Here is a 21674-nt window from a genome sequence, read left to right as displayed (position 1 = left end):
CAGAAGATGAGGAAGAAGAACGAGCGACTACAAGGGCCTTAAACTCTCTTCCCGTTCAGAAGTGCAGCCAACCCTCTGCTGATTTTTAATCCAGCGAGGAGGAGGCGCTTGTCTTTGAGATTGCAAATGCTGTTTTCATCAACTAACCAGGCAGAGCACATACAAATGAACCAATCAGGGATTTCCAAGTGAGCTATCCGAGTTAGGAAGCTGTTCTGCATATTTTAGTGGACTCACTAACAGAGCACAGAATGGAGGAGGGGTTGTGGGGGGTATCGTGGTGATGGTGGAGAGGCTGGGTATAGTAGAAACGGGAGAGAATAAATTATTGTGTGTGATCCATCTGCAAACTGCTTCTCTTGCATTGCTATGTAATAAAATGTGTTGCTAAGATACAAGCTGCTAAAGAAGTTCATTAAAGGACACTTTAACACAAAGCTGCCAGACCTTTTTTCTTTTTCTTTTTCTAGATAATCTAATTGTCATCAGAAGGGAGATTACAATTCTCCTCTCCTTTCTGATTACAATTGGATTATCTAAATAGACCTGGCACTTCATTCAAGCCTCCTCGTCAAACGATGTTAATAAACCTAACATTGGTAAATAAGTCATTGTACACATCGTGTCCGCGTATGTGTATATTTGTGTGCTGCACACACCCACACAAGTACATGCATAGAAATCCAAAATGAAGAGGCACAAAGGTAGTGGAGAAAGGGGGGAAATGAGCCACGAAGAAAACTCAAACTTCATGGATAAGAGTTTGCCTGAAAAAAAAATCTTTTCTTCAAAAGTCTTTTGCCTGAAAAGCAGCGGTAGATTTCATACTGGCTCTCTTAAACTTGGAAATGAAAGTCAGCCGTATTTATTTATTTATTTTTCATAATGGGCCAGTTTTCCCTTGGACAAATTTTTGGGGTGAAATCCTGAACATCTATTGCCCATCTGCAAAACTCACTCTTAATGTATTATGCTACAGCCTATTTGAATACAATTATCTATTAGCCAAAGGTATGCTAAGCGGATGTAGTTTTCAGTGGCCAATGCAATCATTAGCCTCTTTCGAGACTGTAAACTAAACGAAAGTGGGAGATCTTGAACAATAACATAAAGGCATTAACTATTTTTGAAAATAATGTGTGTGTGTGTTTATGTGTATGATTTATGTTCTCTCTCAGGGATCAATCAATCAATCAGAATAGAGTTGGAAGGGACCTTGGAGGTCTTCTATCCAACCCCCTGCTTAAGCAGGAGACCCTATCCCATTTCAGATAAGTGACTTTCTAGTCTCTTCTTAAAAACCTCCAGTGATGAAGCACCTACAACTTCTGGTGGCAAGCTGTTCCACTGGTTAATTGTTCTCACTTTCAGGAAGTTTATCCTCAACTCCAGGTTGCTTCTCTCCTTGATTAGTTTCCATCCATTGTTTCTTGCTTGCCTTCAGGTGCTTTAGGAGAATAGGCTGACCCAATCTTCTTTTTGTGGCAGCCCCTCAAATACTGGAGCACTGCTAGCCCTTCTTCTCTCTAGACTAGCCATACCCAAATCCTGCAACCGTTCTTCATATGTTTAAGTCTCCAGGCCTTTACTCATCTTAGTTGTTCTTCTTTGCACTTTTTCCCAAGTCTCAACATCTTTTTGGTGATGTGTTGACCAAAACTGAATGCAGTATTCCAGGTGTGGCCTTACTAAGGCTTTATAAAGCGGTACTAATACTTCAAGTGATTTTGATTCTATGCCTTTGTTCATACAACCAAGGATTGTATTAGCTTTTTTTGGCTGCTGCCGCACATTACTAACTCTTGTTTATGTGATCGTCAATAAATATATAAAAGACAAGAATTGCTGGAAGTGTGGTAAGGAGGTTGGCACCTTCTATCATATGTGGTGGACCTGTTCAATGACAAAAAGGTTTTGGTCTAGAATTCAAATTTGGTTACGGGAAATAATTGATGAGGAATTAGATCTATCCCCTGAAATATTTCTCTTGGGAATAATTAGGAATGGACTTACTAAAGATAAAATCCAACTTATAATTCATATTACAACAGAGGCCAGATTAGTCTACGCGAAATTTTGGAAAGATAAAACCATACCACCAGAGGAAATTTTAATAAATAAAATTTTAGAGTGCACAGAAATGTCAAAACTAACGAATGAGCTAGATAACGACGAGAAATCATATAGTATGGGGAAAGTGGTACGAATGGTTAAATAATAGGACAAAATTATGATGTTAGGGTATACTTATCTTTTGCAATTTAAATGTGAAATTTACCTGATGTATATCTTGTAAATATGTACAAACACTGCACTTCTGATTTTAGTAGAGATTTGATGTTTTTAATTACAAAATTAATAAAGTATATTTAAAAAAAAAAAAGACAAGAATCCATGGATGGATGCTGTGATTTAACTGGACTAAAGCGGAGCTTGGCAGTAGGGTAATCACCAAAACGGACCTTCAGAGGGCCCTGTTTGATTTTCTTTATATATTTCTAAACCATATCCTTCTGTCCAGAAAGTCTTGGAAGGCAAAAAGGATAGGAGGATAAGAAATGGCACAGCGAAAGCAGTATTGCAATGGCGCTAAATCAGAATAAAGTATGCATAACAGTAGAAACTAGGAAACAAATTATGCAAACTAACAAAAATCATGCAAATGGATCGTTTTGCATATTCCACCGGTAACAGAATTCAATTTAGAAAGGAATTAAATTTAAAGAGGAATTGGGATTACCTGAGTACAGAATTTTACCCAGTGCCTGGCAGGAGATAAGAGGTGGCTTATCTGAGAAATGGGGTCCGTTAACTGTCATGTTGCAATTAATTCTCCGTATTGCAGTCAGCAATAAACACGATACATTTTTCATTAGACTTGCAGATTCATTTACATAAGTATATTAACTTTTGAAAAATAATTTGTGTATTTATACCACAGACACTTGTGCATACAGACACACATTTGCATAAGCACAGGTGCAGAAAGTGAGTGGCTGGGATCAGTTGCCATTCCAAAGCAGCCATCCTTCCTCACCCATTTTTGTAAAGAAAATTTCAGTCTATCAAAGTCCTCTTTAAGCAATCACGGTTCATTCAAAGAGCTCGGGAAATTTTTTAAAATGACATCCAACACAGCTTTTAAGGGCTGGAAAATATTACGCTATTTTTTTTTTCCTCTGGCTCCGGTGACACAAAATGCAAGTGGACATCTTTTAAAAAAAAATAAATAAAAATTTGGACAATACATGTTTCTCGAGAGCTGCATTGCCTACACAAATAAATCCTCTTTGACATTGCACTGAAGTGAAAGCTACCCCACAAAATAAAAGTATTCTGTCTCGTACAAAGAGTTTAAACCGCTGTTCAATTTAAATAGCTTTGGAAAGAAAAGCTTTTGTAGCCCAATTACACGGACTGGTTGATTCAGTGTCTGATGAATATGACGTCCAATTGCTCCTCTTACAGCTGCTACATTTAACCTCCTTGGTGTAAATTTACTCCCCAATGAAAAAGATCTTAACTTTCACATAGTCACAGATCTCAGACTTACTGAGTCTACGGAGAGTTTCTCCTGTTTTACTTTTTAGCAAATTAAGTCTTCCTTAATTTTCCATCCTAACCTTGAAGTTGCATATTTAATTTTTCTAGGGCTTAAAATTGCATTTTTTTCCTACTGGGTTTCCTTTGTTAGATGAAGCATAAGAACAGCAGACTCTATGCAAAAGCATAACAGTTATTAGGTTTCAAAATCTGCTTCTTTATTGGGTAGCGGAATGTAGCTAGAATTTGGTTGCCTCAGCATTTTCATATGGAAATTCTAGCATTTCCATCCTGGAAACTGCTAGTACATAACAATATTGACCGAGAAGAAAGGAAAGGAAAGGAAAGGAAAGGAAAGGAAAGGAAAGGAAAGGAAAGGGAAGGGAAGGGAAGGGAAGGGAAGGGAAGGAAAGGAAAGGAAAGGAAAGGAAAGGAAAGGAAAGGAAAGGAAAGGAAAGGAAAGAAGGAAAGGAAAAGAAAGGAAAGGAAAGGAAAGGAAAGGAAAGGAAAGGAAAGGAAAGGAAAGGAAAGGAAAGGAAAGGAAAGGAAAGGAAGGATGGGGGAGGAGAGGAGAGAAAAGAGAAGGGAAGGGAAGAGGAGAGGAGAGAGGAGAGGGAGAGGGAGAAGGAGAAGGAGAAGGAGAAGGAGAAGGAGAAGGAGAAGGAGAAGGAGAAGGAGAAGGAGAAGGAGAAGGAGAAGGAGAAGGAGAAGGAGAAGGAGAAGGAGAAGGAGAAGGAGAAGACTTTCTAAACTGAGCCCTAAAAAAAAAGAGAGCAAACAACAGGCAAATATATATGACAGCAATGGCACATTCAATTTTTCTCCCCCTCTTCAGCTTCAGGACCCTGAAATGAAAAGCTTCTATTCAACAGAAAGTAAGCATTGGTCTTAATCTCCTTCTGAAGCTACATATGGACATCTAGTTAGGTGTTAAAATCCTGGAGAGGAGAAGCCCCTTATCTTACTGATGCTCAGCTTTATAAATCAAAGTCTCGTATGCAAGGAAATTTTTGTCTACTTATGAGAGGGTAAAAGAATAATCACGATGAAAATCACCAAGTCACTGTCAAAGCCCGGCCTCTCTGTATTATGCCATGAGGCCATCTTGACTTTTTAAAACTCCTGCTCAGTATTTCAGCACAAAAGCAACAGCTTGACTTTTGCTTCACAATTAAAAAAAATAAATAATAATGCCTGGGTGGGGCACTTAAATTAAGAAAGAGTAGGGTCACATTGGAGGAAGGGCTGAAGCTCTTGTGAATGATTTTTTTTGTGTGTGTGTGTTGTTGTTTTTTTGTTGTAAACATAAAATAAATGTTTTAAATTAAATAAATAAAAGCCCAAATTTTACCCACTTTTAAGACAAACCCTTATGGTCACAGATGTTTGCAATGTATGATGATAATAATAATAATAATAAAGTCAAGATAGCAGCAGCTACAATGGTGCAGTAGAAACTCTGCATGTTTTTTGGGAGTTGGCTGAAATGGCAAAATTGACTACTTTGATTAAAAGAAAAGAATATAAGTACTTTGGTTTCCACATGGAGACTGCTGCTGAACCTCGTGCTTGAAATGGAAAAGAATGAAAGTTTGATTTCGGGTTTTACTGATTAGATTGATATCGATCTTTATAGAAACGGCTTGTTCATATTATTATGAAAAAAACAAAAAGTTGTGATTTGATGTTCATGCCTTGTTTTACTGCAACGGAGAGAGTCGGAAGTCAATGTTTCTTTTTCTTTCTTTTTTTCCCTATCTTTCCTCGCTTCTCTTCCTCCTCTTCCTCCCCACCCTTTTTCTATTTACTTTTGTATTTACTTATTCTATCTTATAAGTCAATAAAAATGTTAAACTGAAAAAGAGCCTTGGTAGTACAGTGGTCTAAGGCACCCTGTTATTAAGCTGGTTATTAAGACCAGCTGCCTGCAATTACTGCAGGTTCGAATCTCGCCAGGCTCAAGGTTGACTCAGCCTTCCATCCTTTCTAAGGTAGGTAAATTGAGGACCCAGTTGTGGGGGCAATAAGCTGACTTTGTATAAATATACAAAAGGATGAAGGCTATTGCTGAGCACATTGTAAGCCGCCCTGAGTCTCCGGAGAAGGGCGGCATATAAATCAAATTTAAAAAAAAGAAAAGAAACTGCATATTTTGCAGTATCCTTCCCCTGAAGTGGGGTGGGAATGGAGATTTTGCAGTATCCTTCCCATGGAGTAGGGTGGAAATGGGGATTTTGCAGTATCCTTCCCCGCCACACCCACCAAACCACGCCACGCCCACCAAGCCACACCCACAGAACCGGTAGTAAAAAAATTTGAAACCCACCACTGGTATGAATACCCTCCACTCTCAACTCCATGTGGTCAGCTGCACCAGAACCACAAATATTTCCTTCTGTTCATCAATAAATGGTCCTTCTTTCCAATCAGCCTCCAGCCTCCATTTTGTCTCCAGTGCCTTTCCCCCAGCTTGGAAACTGAACCAGACTGATATTTCTTCCAACAAAACAAAATGGTTTTGCTGATTATGATAAGCTTAACCCTGTTTCCATCACAGGCCACGCTTGGACAACCATTTTAGCTTCATCTCATCCAATCTTCTTAGCTTCCAGAGACTAGTTGGTGAAGTTTCTCAGCTAGCCACCCTCAGGGGTGGGAATGGAGATTTTACAGTATCCTTCCCCTGCCATGGCCACCAAGCCACGGCCACCAAGCCACGCCATGCCCACCAAGTCACACCCACAGAACCGGTAGTAAAAAAAATTTGAAACCCACCACTGCTCTAGTCATTGGACTGAAGAAATTCAAAGTTCATTCAAATCAATTATCCTGTTCTGACAGCAGATTTTTGAAGTGGTCCAAAATATCACAGCAAACACTTTAAAATAAGTTACAAAAAAATGCTGCATTCACTTTTCTGGAATTTCCAAGTGCTGCATTACAACAGACACTTTAAGATAAAGAGCTTTCCTTGTCATTTATGGAAGAAATACTGGATATGCACATATTCACATACATAGACACATATGAACACATACTTATAGACCTTGGTACAACAACTGGGCCTAAAAGGGAACTATTCTAGGATTTCAGAGAAAAATATTTCTTTTCACCTCAACCGATCTCAACATTCTCAGGGTGTGCTTTCCATTTTAGTGTAAATATAATCTTATGATTCACAACAAGCTGCTGAGGATGAAAACTGAAACGAATATCCCACTGAAAATATAAAAAGATGATGGAAGAACTTCATTCCGTGAAAATGTGTGGGTGAGTGGGTGTTATTTAACCGAAGCTTAAAAGTTTCTTGAGCTTTGTAACCGTTTAAAATGCACAATTCCCAAGGGTAGCTGCGTACAAATTGCAAAGTTACCTCAAAAAGAAGCGAGGCTTACGCTGCCTTTGACTCTTAAAAAGGTTTACTTGCGGGGAAAATCTGCTTCTGACCGAAATTTAAACATTAACTTGCTTATTCTGTGAATAGCAAGCAATTTAAGGAACAGGAATAGCTTTTAGGAGGACGAGTCAAAGCTCTTGTCTTTCCACCGCTCTTTGAAATGTTGAAATTTCTTTCACAGACATTATTTGAACAATACATGCAATCTTGCTATAAAATTGCTCCTTGCTATGACCTGCATATTCCAGGAAGTGGAGTTATTCCTCCCTTGCACCAGACCAGTATTTTTTAACTTGGCAACCTTAAGATGTGTGGACTTCAACTCCCAGAATTCCCCAGGCATCCATGCAAATATTTGCCAGCATCAGTCCAGATATGCCACCGTCAATGTCAAAACCAGCCATTATAGTTGATTTTTGTATAGATAGTAAATAATAGCTAAGAAACGAAGAGAACACACTTGAGTGACAAAGAATGACAAAGAATAGAATAGAATAGAATAGAATAGAATAGAATAGAATAGAATAGAATAGAATAGAATAGAATAGAATAGAATAGAATAGAATAGAATAGGAGTGGAGTGGAGTGGAGTGGAGTGGAGTGGAGTGGAGTGGAGTGGACACTTGAATGACAGAATAGAATAGAATAGAATAGAATAGAATAGAATAGAATAGAATAGAATAGAATAGGAGTGGAGTGGAGTGGAGTGGAGTGGAGTGGAGTGGAGTGGAGTGGAGTGGAGTGGAGTGGAGTAGAGTAGAGTAGAGTAGAGTAGAGTAGAATAGACTAGGATAGGATAGGATAGGATAGGATAGGATAAGATAGGATAAGATAAGATAAGATAAGATAAGATAAGATAAGATAAGATAAGATAAGATAAGATAGGATAGGATAAGATAGGATAGGATAAGATAGGATAAGATAGGATAGAATAGAATAGAATTTTTTATTGGCCAAGTGTGATTGGACACACAAGGAATTTGTCTTGGTGCATATCCTCTCAGTGTACATAAAAGAAAAGATATAGATTATGCCATTTAGTGAACGTACTTTTAATGTTCTGTTCTGGGATAGGCTTGTCTGAATCCCCAGTTCACCAGCAAATCAAACACAGCAAGAATTCCACTGGCTTCCCCATAACTGAGTTTACCAGGCAATATTAATTGTCAGGTTAGAATTTAATTGTACAATCACATATTTGACAAAGGAGCAAGGATAGCTGAGCGAGGCTTGGAAAACATACAGAAAACATGAAACTGAGCACATCAGATGTGCGGTAAAAGAATCATTCTACATTTTAGGAAAGGGATTTTATTTACCAACACAAGCTTGTTTGACAACAGTAGAGATAAAAATGTTACAGCTGCTAGGCTGGCAGTGTGGTTTCAAGATATCAAGCAATTGGAACGACAAACGAGCCGGCACAACATTCTGTTTGGTTAAAGAGGCAATGCCTATATTAATATTATCTGTTGTGGTCCACCAGCAGCCTGCGGAGCTGGCAGCGGAGTCAGACAGTGAGGAGGCTGGGGAGGACAATGGGCCAGTCCTGGAATCTGGGGAAGGCCCGGACGAGGGCTCTGCGTTGGAGGCAGATAGCAGAGAGGCAGAGGAACAGGAGGAGCTTGTTCCTAGTGCATGCATGCAAAGAGCTGCCAGAAGGCAAGAGCAGCTAAAGCAAAAAGGACAACTCGGGAGTAAGGCCAGGAGAGGACTGGCCCCTCCCAGAAGGTTTAAAAGAGCAGCAATGTTTCTTGGGATCTTTGTAGGAAAGCAACGTTGCTACATTTGTTTCTTGTCCGCATCTCTTGCTTCTGAACTTTTGCCAAGAAAAGCCTTTGGCAGGATGCCAAAGTAGACAAAGGTTGGTGATAAGGCCGAAGGACTGTTTACGAAGAATTTGTTTTGGACTTAATTTGGACTAAGCTGAGAATGAAGTAATTCTCAGCTGTTCTAATAAAATATGTTTCTTTAGGACTGATTGTGTCTGGTAATAACTACTTGGGCCTAGATCACAACATTATCAACTGATACCACATTTCATCAAAGTTTTAAAGAGGCATGCTCCAGAGAGATCAAAAAAGTCAAGATGAAGGCTCCTGGCAGCATGACAATCCACCTCAGCTCTCCAAAAGGATTTCAAGCTCAGGAGACAAAGGGAAAGATCTGGAGCAGTGTTCCTCAACCTTGGCCACCTGAAGACATGCGGATTTCAACAAAATTTGGCAAGTTAAAGTCCACATATCTTCAGGTGGCCAAGGTTGAGAAGCACTGCTCTAGAGAGAGATCAACAGCTGGGGGATGGATAATCCTCTGATTCTGCCCTTTGGCTATTATATTATTTCAGTTTGTCATATTTCACTGTTTCAAAATCTATCAGACAGAAAGCTCGTCATAGGCCATTCTCGAACAGTAATATTGAAACTACCCAAGGCTTTTAAAAAGTCTATAAAAGTAAAACATTTAAAACCCTCTTAACTACAGAACCTAATAATGGTCCGATTTCTGCAATAGATGCACATTTTCAATAGATGCCCTCCTTCGAAATATTTCATAACTGTCCCTGGAGACCAGTCACTCTTTTTTTTTTATTTTTCATAATAAAGTCCATTTGACAAATCAGATTGAAATCCCGGAGGCAAAAAAAAATAAAAGTGAACGCCTAGTTTCTAATAACAACTGTACAGTGTAGGATTAAGCGATCTTGCACTAGTAAGCAAGCTTGTACCAGACGGTCAAAAAAATCAAGATGGCAGCCATACTTTTATGATTACACAGCAAAAAACAGGCAGAACGTCAATGGCACCATTGACTCTTTCGACTACACCAGGGGTTAACAACCTGCGGCTCTGGAGCCGCATGTGGCTCTTTCACCCCTCTGCTGCGGCTCCCTGGCACTCAAAATATGCATCACAACCACCAATGTGCAATACCCCCCGGCATGTGATTTATTGAGCTTTTCAACTCCCAGTAGGCCAACCAAGGATAAATCCAAGAAAAAAAAAGTTTCAGAAGAAAGCAGAACGTTTAATTCAACTACGTATTCTAGTTCTGTGGCCGCTCAAGAAATAGTCAAGCACGGGAAGGGTTTTTGTGGCTCCCGGTGTTTTCTTTTCTGTGGGAAACGGGTCCAAATGGCTCTTTGAGTGTTTAAGGTTGCAGATCCCTGGACTATACCTTCTATTAACTGTGGCATAGTTATCTTCAGGGTTGGTATTCACTTACTTTCCCTACCGGTTTGCAAATGTGAGCATGTTCCCGTCCGTGCATGTGCCCGGCCTTCCCTGCATGTACTATGCTGGCGTGTGTGCCTTCTGCACATGCGCCCGGCCTCAAAAACATGCCTAAATAGGATGGCATAGAGCCGGGGCAGGTGGTCAGGCCCACTGGAAATTTCCGCTACCGGTTCAGGTGAACCGGCCCGAACCGGCTGAATACCACCTCCAGTTATCGTTCTGATAAGTAATTTTACATCAATTCTACAGGAATAGCAATAGCACTTATATATCGCTTCACAATGCTTTTACAGCCCTCTCTAAGCGGTTTACAGAGTCAGCCTATTGCCCCCAACAATCTGGCTGCTCATTTTATCCACCTCGGAAGGATGGAAGGCTGAGTCAACCTTGAGCCAGTGGAAGGATTCATTCATGCCTTAACTTATATACCATTATTTTCCAAAGAAACGAAGTGCAAAGACACTGTATAAATATCTATCCTCAGTGTTCACACACAAGGAAGGTAGGCCCAACATTGCAATTCAACTCCACCTCTTTTGTGTACATTGGGTGTGCATTGTAGGGCATGGACAAAAGGACAGGGCTTCCATCGGAATGCTCCACCATCATTTTACAGATTTTGGATCCTCCCTCGCAGCTGATATCCCAGAAAGGAAGCAAACGAGGACTCTGTCATTACGAGCATATAATAATAACAATCGATCGAAGATTACAAAATACAACACAAAAATACAAACATACAAATAAAAATATAAATACAAATATAAAATACAAATCCAAAGGCCTGCAAAATAAAAATAGAATGTCTGTGCAAAGATGAGAAAGGCAAAAAAACAAAATGTCTGGAGGGTGGATGCGGCAATACCTGGAAACAGCAGAAGGGAAGAGAAAGGACTGGAGAAGATAACAAAAACCAAAAAGACCTGCAAATAGAAATAGACTGACTGAGGTAAAAGAAAGGCAATACCAATACATGTAGTCCTCGACTTACGACCACAATTGAACCTAAAATTTCTGTTACTAAGTGAGACATTTGTTGAGTGAGTTTTGCCCCATTTTATGGCTTTTCTTGCCATGGCTGTTAAGTGAATTGCTGCAATTCTTAATTTAGTAACATGGTTGTTAAGTGAATCTGGCTTCCCCATTGACTTTGCTCATCAGAAGGTCCCAAAAGGTGATCACATGACCCCAGGACACTGCAACTGTCATAAATAGAAGTCCGTTGCCAAGCATCAGGTGACCATGGGAATGCTGCAATGGTTATAAGTGTGAAAAATAGTCATAAATCACTTTTTTTGGTAACTTTGAACGGTCACTAAATGAACTGTTGTAAATCAAGGACTACCTGAAGTAATAGGTGCCTTGGGTGCAATCCCAAAACCCCATTTGCACACCATTGGCATTGGCAAAATCACCATCAATCAATTGCAAAGGCAGCTTTCCTCGAAATAGCTTACATCCTACAATGATATCTTTAACATCATCAAACATGCACATCTGCCTATTCCATGTCCCTTGGGAAGGACTTGATAAGTGGATAAAAATGCCAAATCCAGTCTGAGCTCTGACTGACTGTGCAACAAACCATAATAATAGGTAACACACAAAGTACAAAAACCTGCAAGTAGAAATAGAACGACATGGCAAAAGTAAACAAAGATAGTACCGATAATAATAAGCATTTTGAGTACAGTCCCAAAATAAATGAAGCAGTGCTTGAATACCATTGCATTGACAAAATCACCATCAATCAATTGCAAAAGGCAGCTTTACTTGGAGCAGCTTACATCCTGTGACAAAGCCATGAAACCACATCTGCCTATCCCAGGTCGTTGGGAAGGACTGGATAAGTGAATAAAAATGGCAAATCCAGTTTTTAAACATCTGACTGACTATACAACCAACCATAATAATAATTGGTTAAACAACCAAAAAGTGATTCTGATCAGCTGAATTTGCCAAGAGTTGAAAGGGGTAAAGATGGAACCAACTGTGGAGGAAGGGAAGTATGGCCTGAATGAAAACATTAAGAAAACCCAAGAACCTTTGCTGAAGGCAAAGTCAATCCAGGAAAGCTCTTGAAAGCAACAAAGGTGAAGAATCCAGAAAAGAAATAACTGAAAATTGATTTGCTAACTAGAAGAACAAGACAGTGGATGGTCAAAACTTTGAAGGATATACCGTGTTCCCCCGAAAATAAGACCGTCTTATATTTTTTTGAACCCCGAAATAAGCGCTTGGCCTTATTTGCGGGGAGGTCTTATTATCTTGGGGCATGTGGAGCAAAATGGGAGTCCTCTTGCTGTCTTACCTGATTTCCAGCTCTGCATTTAAATATTTTTGGGGAGGGCTTATTTTCAGGGGGAGGCTTATTTTACCACATGCACTCAAAAGCCTGACTGGGCTTATTATCAGGGGATGTCTTATTTTTGGGGAAACAGGGTAGAAAGAAAAGTTGATTAAAAACCACACAGAGTTTGTTAAGATCAGGAGTATTAAAGAAAGAAACTGAAGGCTTTATTTTAGCAGTTCAAGAAGAAGCTTTGCCAACTAATTGCATGGAGGAAAAAATTCAGTGTTTAACAAACAATAGCAAATCATACCTTTCTAGTAAAAAAAGATGAAACAATATATTTCATCAGTGATTGCAGCAAAATTTCACAAACTGACTATTGAGCAGCATCATGAGTTGTCAGAATTATTCATCAGAAACTTTGCCAGAGGTTTGGATCTGAATGTAGTAAAAACTACTGGGACCATCAAATTGAGAAGGTTTGGGAAACTGAGTGAGTTAAGATCTTATGGGAACTAAAGATCCAAACAGACAGGCCTCTTGTTCATAATATGCCAGATATAACAGTTATTGAAAAGAAGAAAGTCTGGTTCATTGATTTAGCTATCTTAGGAGATGCTAGGCTTGAGGAAAAACAATTGGGAAAAATTATGAAATACTGGAACTTGTGGATTGAAATTGAGCACTTATGAAAAAAGAAATCCATTGTTATACCAATCATAATTGATACCTAACGGAATTCCTTGATATTTGAAAATATTGAATTTATTAGATCTGAACACCCTAATTTTATGAAAAACCTACCTTGCTAGAACTGCCTATATTCTTTGATACTATCTTAATAATTCTTAGGTCCTTGATTAGGACTTGACTTATTAAATTATCACCAGACTGTGAATCTAAATGTAGATTACCCACACATTATCATTCCCACCCCCCATGGATAGCCACAACACACCATTGTTGTGAGGGAGGAGATAATGAAAAATTAGTCATTCATAATTAGGAACAAAATAATTGAAAAAGTAGTCAAAAATGAGCAGGTTAAAATATTACTTTTGGATTTCCAAAAGAAACTGATAAAATCTTGGCTCGTAACACACAAGATTTAATTGTCCAGAGTCCCCTTGAACTGCAAGATGGGCGGCGGCATATAAATTTAATAAATAATAACTGTGGTTGAAAAGAAGAAAGTGAAGATATCTGATGTCGAAATACCAGGAGATAGTAGAATAGAAGACAGCAAATGGAGACGATCACAAAATACTGTGTTTCCACGAAGATAAGACCGGGTCTTATATTAATTTTTGTTCCAAAAGATGCATTAGGGCTTACTTTATAGTTAGGTCTTATTTTTGGGGAAATATGGTACTAAATGCATCCATCTGGCTGACAATCTTAATTGGGGCTTATTTTGAGGGTAGGCCTTATATTACGAGCATCCTGAAAAATCATGCTAGGACTTATTTTCCAGTTGGGTCTCAAGATCTGAAAATAGAAGCCGAAAGCTTGACATATATTGGCCAAGATGGTACCAAGGATTATTTGCACACTGGGTGCCATACTGAAAAATCTTGGACGGCACTTAAAAAATCTGTGCATTGACAAAATTTCCATCTGTCAAATGCAAAAGGCCGCACTGCTTAGGTTTCCACATATACCACGCTGAAACAATATCACATCCTATGTCGTTGGGAAGAATGTGATGCATATTAAGGCCTATACCAGCTAAAGAACTGGCAGCTGTGACTTCACATTGTTGTGAACAGATAATAATAAAATATGCTTTTGATGTATCAGAAGCAAATATGGCAGTTGCACATTTAAGCAAAAATTATTATAAATAGATGCTTAGCTGCCAAAATATATTCAGCTCTGCACCATAAGATGGAAGAGTTATCACTGTCTCAGCTGGGTTCTCAGAAAACAAGGGAGAAAGGCATGAAGACAGGTGGGAGTTTCAAGAGGTGACTTCTAGATCCTATGTAGACATATTTCAAAGGAATGAGCCTCCTGGCTAGGTAGGTAAGAAAAATACACGACATGTCTCACAAACTTTACTTTCAAAACAGCAATAATCAGGCAGTTACAGGTAGTTCAATACATTTCATACACTTGAACCTTCGAAAGGTCATCCCAAATTACTGGTAGGTTGGAATAAAGAGGACAATCTGAAGATTTTTAATTTGGGGGAAAGTGAGAATTAGAGAAAATTGCCTATAATTTATAAAAAAAAAATAATAATGTGGAGAAATGTTAGAACCTAGGGTTACCCAAGGAAGTCAGATGGTGGGTCATTCAGAAGACAGAGGGGAAAAAAAAACATTGAAATCTCTTGATCCATTTTGAGGCTTTTAAAAAAAATTGATATAAATTCTTGGCGAAGGAATTACTACGGTCATGATGTTTTTTGAAGCATTGAGCATTCAGAGTTCAGAGTTTCTCAACCTCAGTAACTTAAAGATGGGTGGACTTCAACTCCCAGAATTCCCCAGCCGGCATGAGTGGCGGGAGAATTCTGGGAGTTGCAGTCCTCATATCTTGACATTGCTGAGGTTGAGAAATTTTACGCTAGGTATGCGCGGACAGTCCAGTGGAATAAGGTAAAGGCACCTAATTTCCTGCAGAACTTTGCAAGAGTTAGACATTTTATTTTTGCTTATTTTATTTTTTTTAAAAAAATTCTATGCCACTCCCCCAGATTATCAAGAGGCCATTTCTGATGTTTTCTTAAAAAAAAATATTTGGAAAAACAATGTCAGGGAGATTGGAGCAAATAAAAGCAATTTCAACCTCCTTGGGTTTCAGAATGCCTCCAGAACATTTCCATATTCACAATCTTCACTCATTCAACACATTCATTCAACACCAGCACAGAGCTCAGATGAAGCATCCTCTTTCAGGAAGACCATAGATGGAAAGATGCTTTTTTATCTTTCCTCAAAGAAAAATAACAATCGTCTCAACATCTTCAGCCTTAAAACTGATAGTCCCTGTCCCTGGAATAGGGTTGTTTCCTGACTTGGAAATGTGAAAATACTCAAGACTTATCTAGTCTTTCACCTCTGGCGATAAAGCAGGCAGAGGCTAATACCCCACACTTTTAAACCTGAGTAGTGGTTGTTTGTTCCATAATTGTTCACTGAGTATCTGCCTGTAATGTGCATGGCAGAGAGCCATAATTTACTGTTTAGTCCAGGAAGTGTTTCACCATGCTAAAAATGTCCATTCCACTTTCAGAGCTTGCATCAAGTTCTCTTTTCCAGCTATGAGTTCTTTGCTTTATCTAAATTCCAGCACAGCGTGTAAAAATTGCTTCTTTTTGACTATCGGCATCACAAAAAAAAAAAAATGTAAATTGCCTTGAAACCTTCGCAATCATACAGAGAAGCGCAATCCAATATATGTGTCCTGTTTAAGGAAGCCAAACTCGTTCCTTATCAAACGGGGAAAAAAAACATTAACATGCATTGTTTGCAGTATAAGGCTGTTGCCTTGTTTTAAATAAATCCTTGGCTCAGTGCAGAATCAATACAACACGTTGTTTCATCCTGCTAGAAAGAGAACTAATAGCTCTAAGCTACAGTCTTGTTTTCTACCATTCCCTCCACCCACCCACCCCCAATAAAAGAAACTATCCGGTTTGATTAAATATCTTTGTTTATCTTTGTGCTCTGCTGACAGGGGTCTCCTCTCCCCACCCCCACCCCTCCAAAATGGCATCAAAGCAATCAAAATGGTAATGCTTAGCATGAATGGGCCACACCAGCCCCTCCTCCTCCTCTTCTCCTCCTCCCCTCCCCCGCGTTAAAACTCTGCAGACTTTTTCTCCATGTTAGGAAGAAACCAACACCCCCTTTGTCACAAAATGGAAGCTTCCACTACAAACTGAGAGCGGTGGCAAATTCTGGGCGAGGATCAATCAGGGTTGCGGGGAGAGGGGGAGGAGGAGGAGGAGGAGAATAGTGGAAATGCTGAGATTTCTAATCCCGGGAACTGAAAGCATTCATCCTGCAGGGAAACGCTTCCAAACACTTCCGCATGCTTTCCAGCTAAGAGGGAGGAATACAGACACATACCCTTGCCATCACATAAAAACCAATGCACGTCTTTTTTAACACAGATAAAGATCTAGGATTCGTAAGATTCATCCTACGAAACATACGACCTATCGATTTCTCTCCCGCCCCCCCCCCCTTTTTTCCTTTCCTTTCCCTTTCAACGATCTCTCCCCTCTCCCCTTGGGAAGGCGAGCATGGCACGAAAGTCGATCCCGGATTTTTTTTTTAATTTTTTAATATATATATATATATATATTCATTCCCTCCCTCCCTCCCACCCTCCCCGCTTCTCTTCCCTCCACCCCACCCCACCCCCCAATTTTTTTCCTCCCCGGAAAGGAAGAAAAAGAAAAGACGAGGCGCTGTTCCAAGTTTTGGTGCTGAAACCGTCGGCAGCATTCCGAAGGAATCGCGGCATCGATTCCGCCAGAGGACGAGGAAGGAGGGAGGGATGGATGGGGGGGGTCGGAGAGGGGGGGGAGATCTGGGCAAGAGGGGAGACAGCCCCGGGGAAAGTTGTCTTGTCGAGGCGGGGAGGGGTGGGATGGGATGGGGAGGGGAGGGGCGGGGGAATGCATAATCCGGCAGATCGCAGGCTCGTCGGTTTAAGCCGCCGCTGTCGGTTTCTGCACGGGCAGGCTCGAGAGTGGCGGAAGGCGGAAGGGGGAAGGGGGAAGGGAAAGGAAAGGAAGGGAAGGGGGCTGAGGAGTGCGGCGGCGGCGGGGGGGGGGGAAGCGGGCTGCTGGCGGAGCCGCGGAGCGTTCCTGGGCATCTGTTCGTGGTGCTGAAAACCCCAAGCCATCCGAGCTCCGGGGGCCCCCCCTCCGTAAGATGCGAGCAAGTCATCCCCGCCGACCAACTTTCTTTTCAGCTGGGAAAGCCGCGGGGGAAGGTGGCGGGCAAGGGGGATCGGGGTGGGGGGGGCGTGGGTGGCGGGGGGGGGGGAAGAAGTAGCAGCCTCCGAGCCAGTCATTGCATATCAGGGTCATTCACCGCAATAGCAGGAGACGTGCTGACAAAGATCACACACACGGGCGCGCGCGCGCGCATAACACACACACACACACACACAGAGACATCCACATCCACACACACACTCAGGCATGCACACAAAGAAAGTTTGTTTGAAGAAGGGTGGGGAAGAGCAAACCAGGTTTGCTTTGGGCATCGCTTCACTTTCCTGCTCAGATTTGCCTAACTAGGTGCAGGGAGGGGGGGGAAGGAGGTTCAAGCAAATGCACCCTCAGAAAGCCAATGCATCAGATCATCAAGGGGAAGAAAGAAAGGGGGGGGAAACAGCAAGTGTATGGACGGACCGTTGGGGCGGGAGAGAGAAATATACACAGCGCATACCAACAAAATAAACATTTCCGACCTAATCCGGATCTGCAGAGGTTCCAAGGGGGCTGGTCTCAGCCTCCCGATTCCCAACTCTGAGTTATTCCACGTTGGAAGGAAGTCAACACAAACTAATCCAAGACCCAAGAATTTTCCATATTCCTAAAACATGTCGACCAACTCAAAATGGACGCCTGTGTGTGAGTGAGTGTGTGTGAGAGTGAGAGAGAGAGTGTGTGTGTGTATGAGAGCGAGAGTGAGTGTTAAAATAAAACGGTTCCAACCACAGCTTCCTTCTTTTTCTCTTATCATGAATAATCCATATAAAGGCATTTCAAGGCAAAGCAAAGCAAAATAAATCCCGACCTTTTAAATCGTTTCTCACTTTAGCCAACCTAAAGTTAAAACACACAAACACTCCGAGAAACAAATCAAGAAACAAAAACAAAACAAAACAAAACAATAATAATAATAATAAACACCCGAGTGTTTTATTCACATGGAGGTATTTCTCAGCCAACAACGCGGACTTTTCAGATGTTTAGAAAGTGGTACTATTAATAGCAGGAGGAAAAAGAAGAAAAGAAGGGAAGCCAGGAAGAGAGAGAAAAAAAAAAAAAACAGAAGAAGCTCAGTGCAGAGAAACAGAACCGAATTGATTCGTTCTTACTTGTTTTTCATTAAGAGCTGCTATTCTCGATTGCCTCTCTTGGATTTGTTTCTTAAGATCCCCGTTCTGTAAAAATGGCAATAAAATGCAGATTAAAAACCAAGTGCAAACTAAAGCTAGTTAAAAGTAAACTTGTGTCTAGGAATGGCTCCCAGCGAAAGAGCAAGGAAAAAAAAACCAAGGCACAATGAAGAGAGAGAGAGAGAGAGAGAGAGATGGAGATAAAGTAACAAAGATCAGCCCGGACTTCAAAGGGATCTCTCCTATTGATAAAGTTTCTCCTCCTGAGGTCAGAGCACTTATTGCAACACAGCTAAAATCCGGTGGAACCGGGAACTCTTCTTTTTATCATTTTTTTTTAAAAAAAGGAAGAAAAAAAAATACAGCCATCTGCATTTACCTGTGGATTTTGCTTCATCTGTGCAACTAGTTTCTGTTTAAAGAGGGGGGAAAGTACCCCGAAAAAGAATGAATTAAAAGTCTTAGGGGTGTAATGGATTTTTTTTTATAAAAAAAAAAAAATGTGCGTGTGTGTTCTTGTGTGTGTGTGTGTGTGTAGGACGGGAAGGGAGGGGTGTGGAACAAAGAGGCAAGTAAACACAGCGAGTCAGTTTCAAGCAAAGCTCATAAATATTCAAGTCTCGTCCTAATCTCTCCAACACACACACACACACACACGGACGGACGGACGTCTACACATACACATTCACACGCGCGCGCGCACACACACACACACACGTACAAGGATCAACCGCAAGGGTGACTCCGGATCGAAGCCACGCAGATTCCCACGCCGAAAGTCAGCCAAACAATCCGTAAAAGTACTTCGCCGAAGTGCTCCGGGCGGCGAGTCGAGAGAGGAGAGAAGCGGGAGGGTCTCTTCCCCGCCCCGCCATGCCTTTCCCTTCGCTTCAGGAGCCGGACTCTGCCCTCCTCCACCCTCCGATCGATTCAACCTGCGGCGGGGATCCAGAGCTCCCCGGGAAAGCGGCAGGGCCGGAGGATCCTGCCCTTGCCCTGGGCTGCCTTCTGGCGCCCAAAGGATCGGGGATGCTCCAGTCCCCGCTTGGCTCGTTCTTGTTTTTTTTACCTGCTGGCGGCCCTGGATTTCCACTTTTAACGCCTCTTGCAAACCGGGCATCTCCATCCTTTGCAAGTTGAGAGGCACTTTTTTTTTATTAAAAAAAATGTATTTATTTATTTAATTTTTTTTTTGGGTCCTCCCCCTCTCGAAGCCTGAGGAAGTTTGGGGAGGGAGCTTGCTCTCTCTCTCTCTCTCTCTCTCTCTCTCTCTCTCTCTCTTCCCCCCCCCCTCCCCAAACGTCTCCCTTCCCCGAGGTTGGCTCAAACCCGCGCGTGGACACTTTCTCTTTCTTTCTTCCCCCCCCCCCAACCACTATAACACCACCCCAAAAATCCCAATTTTTCCCCCCCTTCTTCTTGTTTGCCAAAACAAGGGGGAGAAAAAAAAATAGCCACCCCCAACAATCCAAAGAAACGGCAACTCAGCAGCCAAGAGCAAGTTCTTTTGCCTCTTGGCGAGGGGGGCACAGACAAATCACTCACTTTCCGCCAAAGTGGGTGGGAGGGGGGTGTAAGTCCCGGGCCGGCCGCCCTCACACCCCTTTCCCGGCTCCGCCACCCACCTATCCCCCCTTGGCCAAGGATCCCGGGAGGGTTTCTCCCCCACCACCCCGGCCCTCCTCCGCCCGAGCCCCCCGGTGGCAGACCCAGAAGACTAAACGGCAGGGACTATATTTTTCTCCGAGTGCGCGCCTTGATTTCACTTTGCCCTCAGGAAAGAAAAAAAAGTTGTGCCGCGGCTGTCGATGCTAATTTGGAAGTTCCCGGATGGAGCCAGGCGGGGGGCGGAGGGGGGAGAGAGGGGGGGGAGGAAGAGGAGGAAAAGAGAGAGAGAATGTGTGTGTGAGAAGCTGCTCTTCGGATGGAGCATGCGCGATAGGCGGTCTTAAGGGAAGGCAGCGCGAGAGAACAACGGGGCTAGGAGGAGATGGACGGCGGCGGTTTGGAGCTTGCAAAGGGGCGAAGGCTCGGGAAAGCGGGGAGAGCCCCCATCGGGCGCCGCCAGCAGCAGCTTCCTGAGATGCTTCGGGGCCTGTCCGGAGCAGAGCGGCTGAAATCGTCCCTCTTTGAAAAGCATCTAGACGAGAGGAAGCCGAGATCCCACCCGCTCCTTGCTTTTTTTCCCCCTTACCCCATTCTGCGCACAAGGACTCTTCAAAGCAAAACAAATGAGGGGGGTGGGATGTCGTTTGGGGGTGGGGAGAGGGCTCGCCCGGGGTCAGAAGGATTCAAGGGGGCAACCTGCACGCCAAAAAGAAAAAAGAGGCAGGGTTTTCATTCTAAGGTTGAGGTTGCCATCTTGACTCTTTTCACACACACACACACACACACACACACACACACACACACACACACTGCCCTCTGTGCAATCTTGCTGGCAACTCTTGAGCCAATGGACTGAGTTTTCAGCAGGGCTCAGACGTCCCATCTCATTTCTCTCTCTTTTTCTCATTCACTCTCTTCCCCTCTCTCTCTCATTCATTCTCTTTCCCTCTCTCGCTCACTCTCTCCCCCCTCCCTCTCTTTCTCTCTCTTTCTCTCTCTCATTCACTCCCCCCCTCACACACACTCATTCACTCTCTTTCCCTCTCTTGCTCACTCTCCCCCTCCCTCCCTCTCTTTCTCAATCTCTCTCATTCATTCTCCCCCCCTCTCTCACACACACTCATTCACTCTCTCATTCACTCTTTTCCCCTCTCTTGGTCACTCTCTCCCCCTCCCTCTCATTCATTCTCTCCCCCCTCACACACACTCATTCACTCACTCACTCTCTTCCCCTTTCTCAGTCACTCCCCCTCCCTCTCTTCCTCTCTCTCATTCACTCTCTTCCTCTCTATCATTCACTCTCCCCCCCCCCTCATACACACTCATTCACTCACTCACTCTTTTCCCCTCTCTTGGTCTCCCCATTCCCTCTCCCTCTCTCTAATTCACTCTCTTCCCCCCCCCACACACACACATTCATTCACTCTCTCATTCACTCTTTTCCCCTCTCTTGGTCACTCTCTCCCCCTCCCTCTCATTCATTCTCTCCCCCCTCACACACACTCAT

At 42.2% G+C, this 21674-nt stretch overlaps 1 protein-coding gene across 1 annotated transcript in view; it reads right to left on the bottom strand.

The window, feature by feature from the left end:
* The window catches only part of PHF21B (PHD finger protein 21B), a 191068-nt gene extending 171383 nt beyond the window's left edge, over positions 1-19685 (bottom strand). Inside the window, exons 1-2 of the mRNA XM_070947479.1 lie at positions 19629-19685; positions 18539-18604 (exon numbers count right to left, since the gene is read on the bottom strand). Of these exons, the coding sequence (XP_070803580.1) occupies positions 18539-18604; positions 19629-19685 (123 nt within the window). The remainder of the gene's footprint in view (positions 1-18538; positions 18605-19628) is intronic.
* Positions 19686-21674: the final 1989 nt, after the last annotated feature.

This window comes from Pituophis catenifer, unplaced genomic scaffold (genome assembly GCF_029215685.1).
Source record: "Pituophis catenifer annectens isolate HBS135680 unplaced genomic scaffold, rPitCat1.0.hap2 SCAF_7, whole genome shotgun sequence".
Classification (NCBI taxonomy): Eukaryota; Metazoa; Chordata; class Lepidosauria; order Squamata; family Colubridae; genus Pituophis; species Pituophis catenifer.
This window is presented reverse-complemented; position numbering and strand designations above follow the sequence as displayed.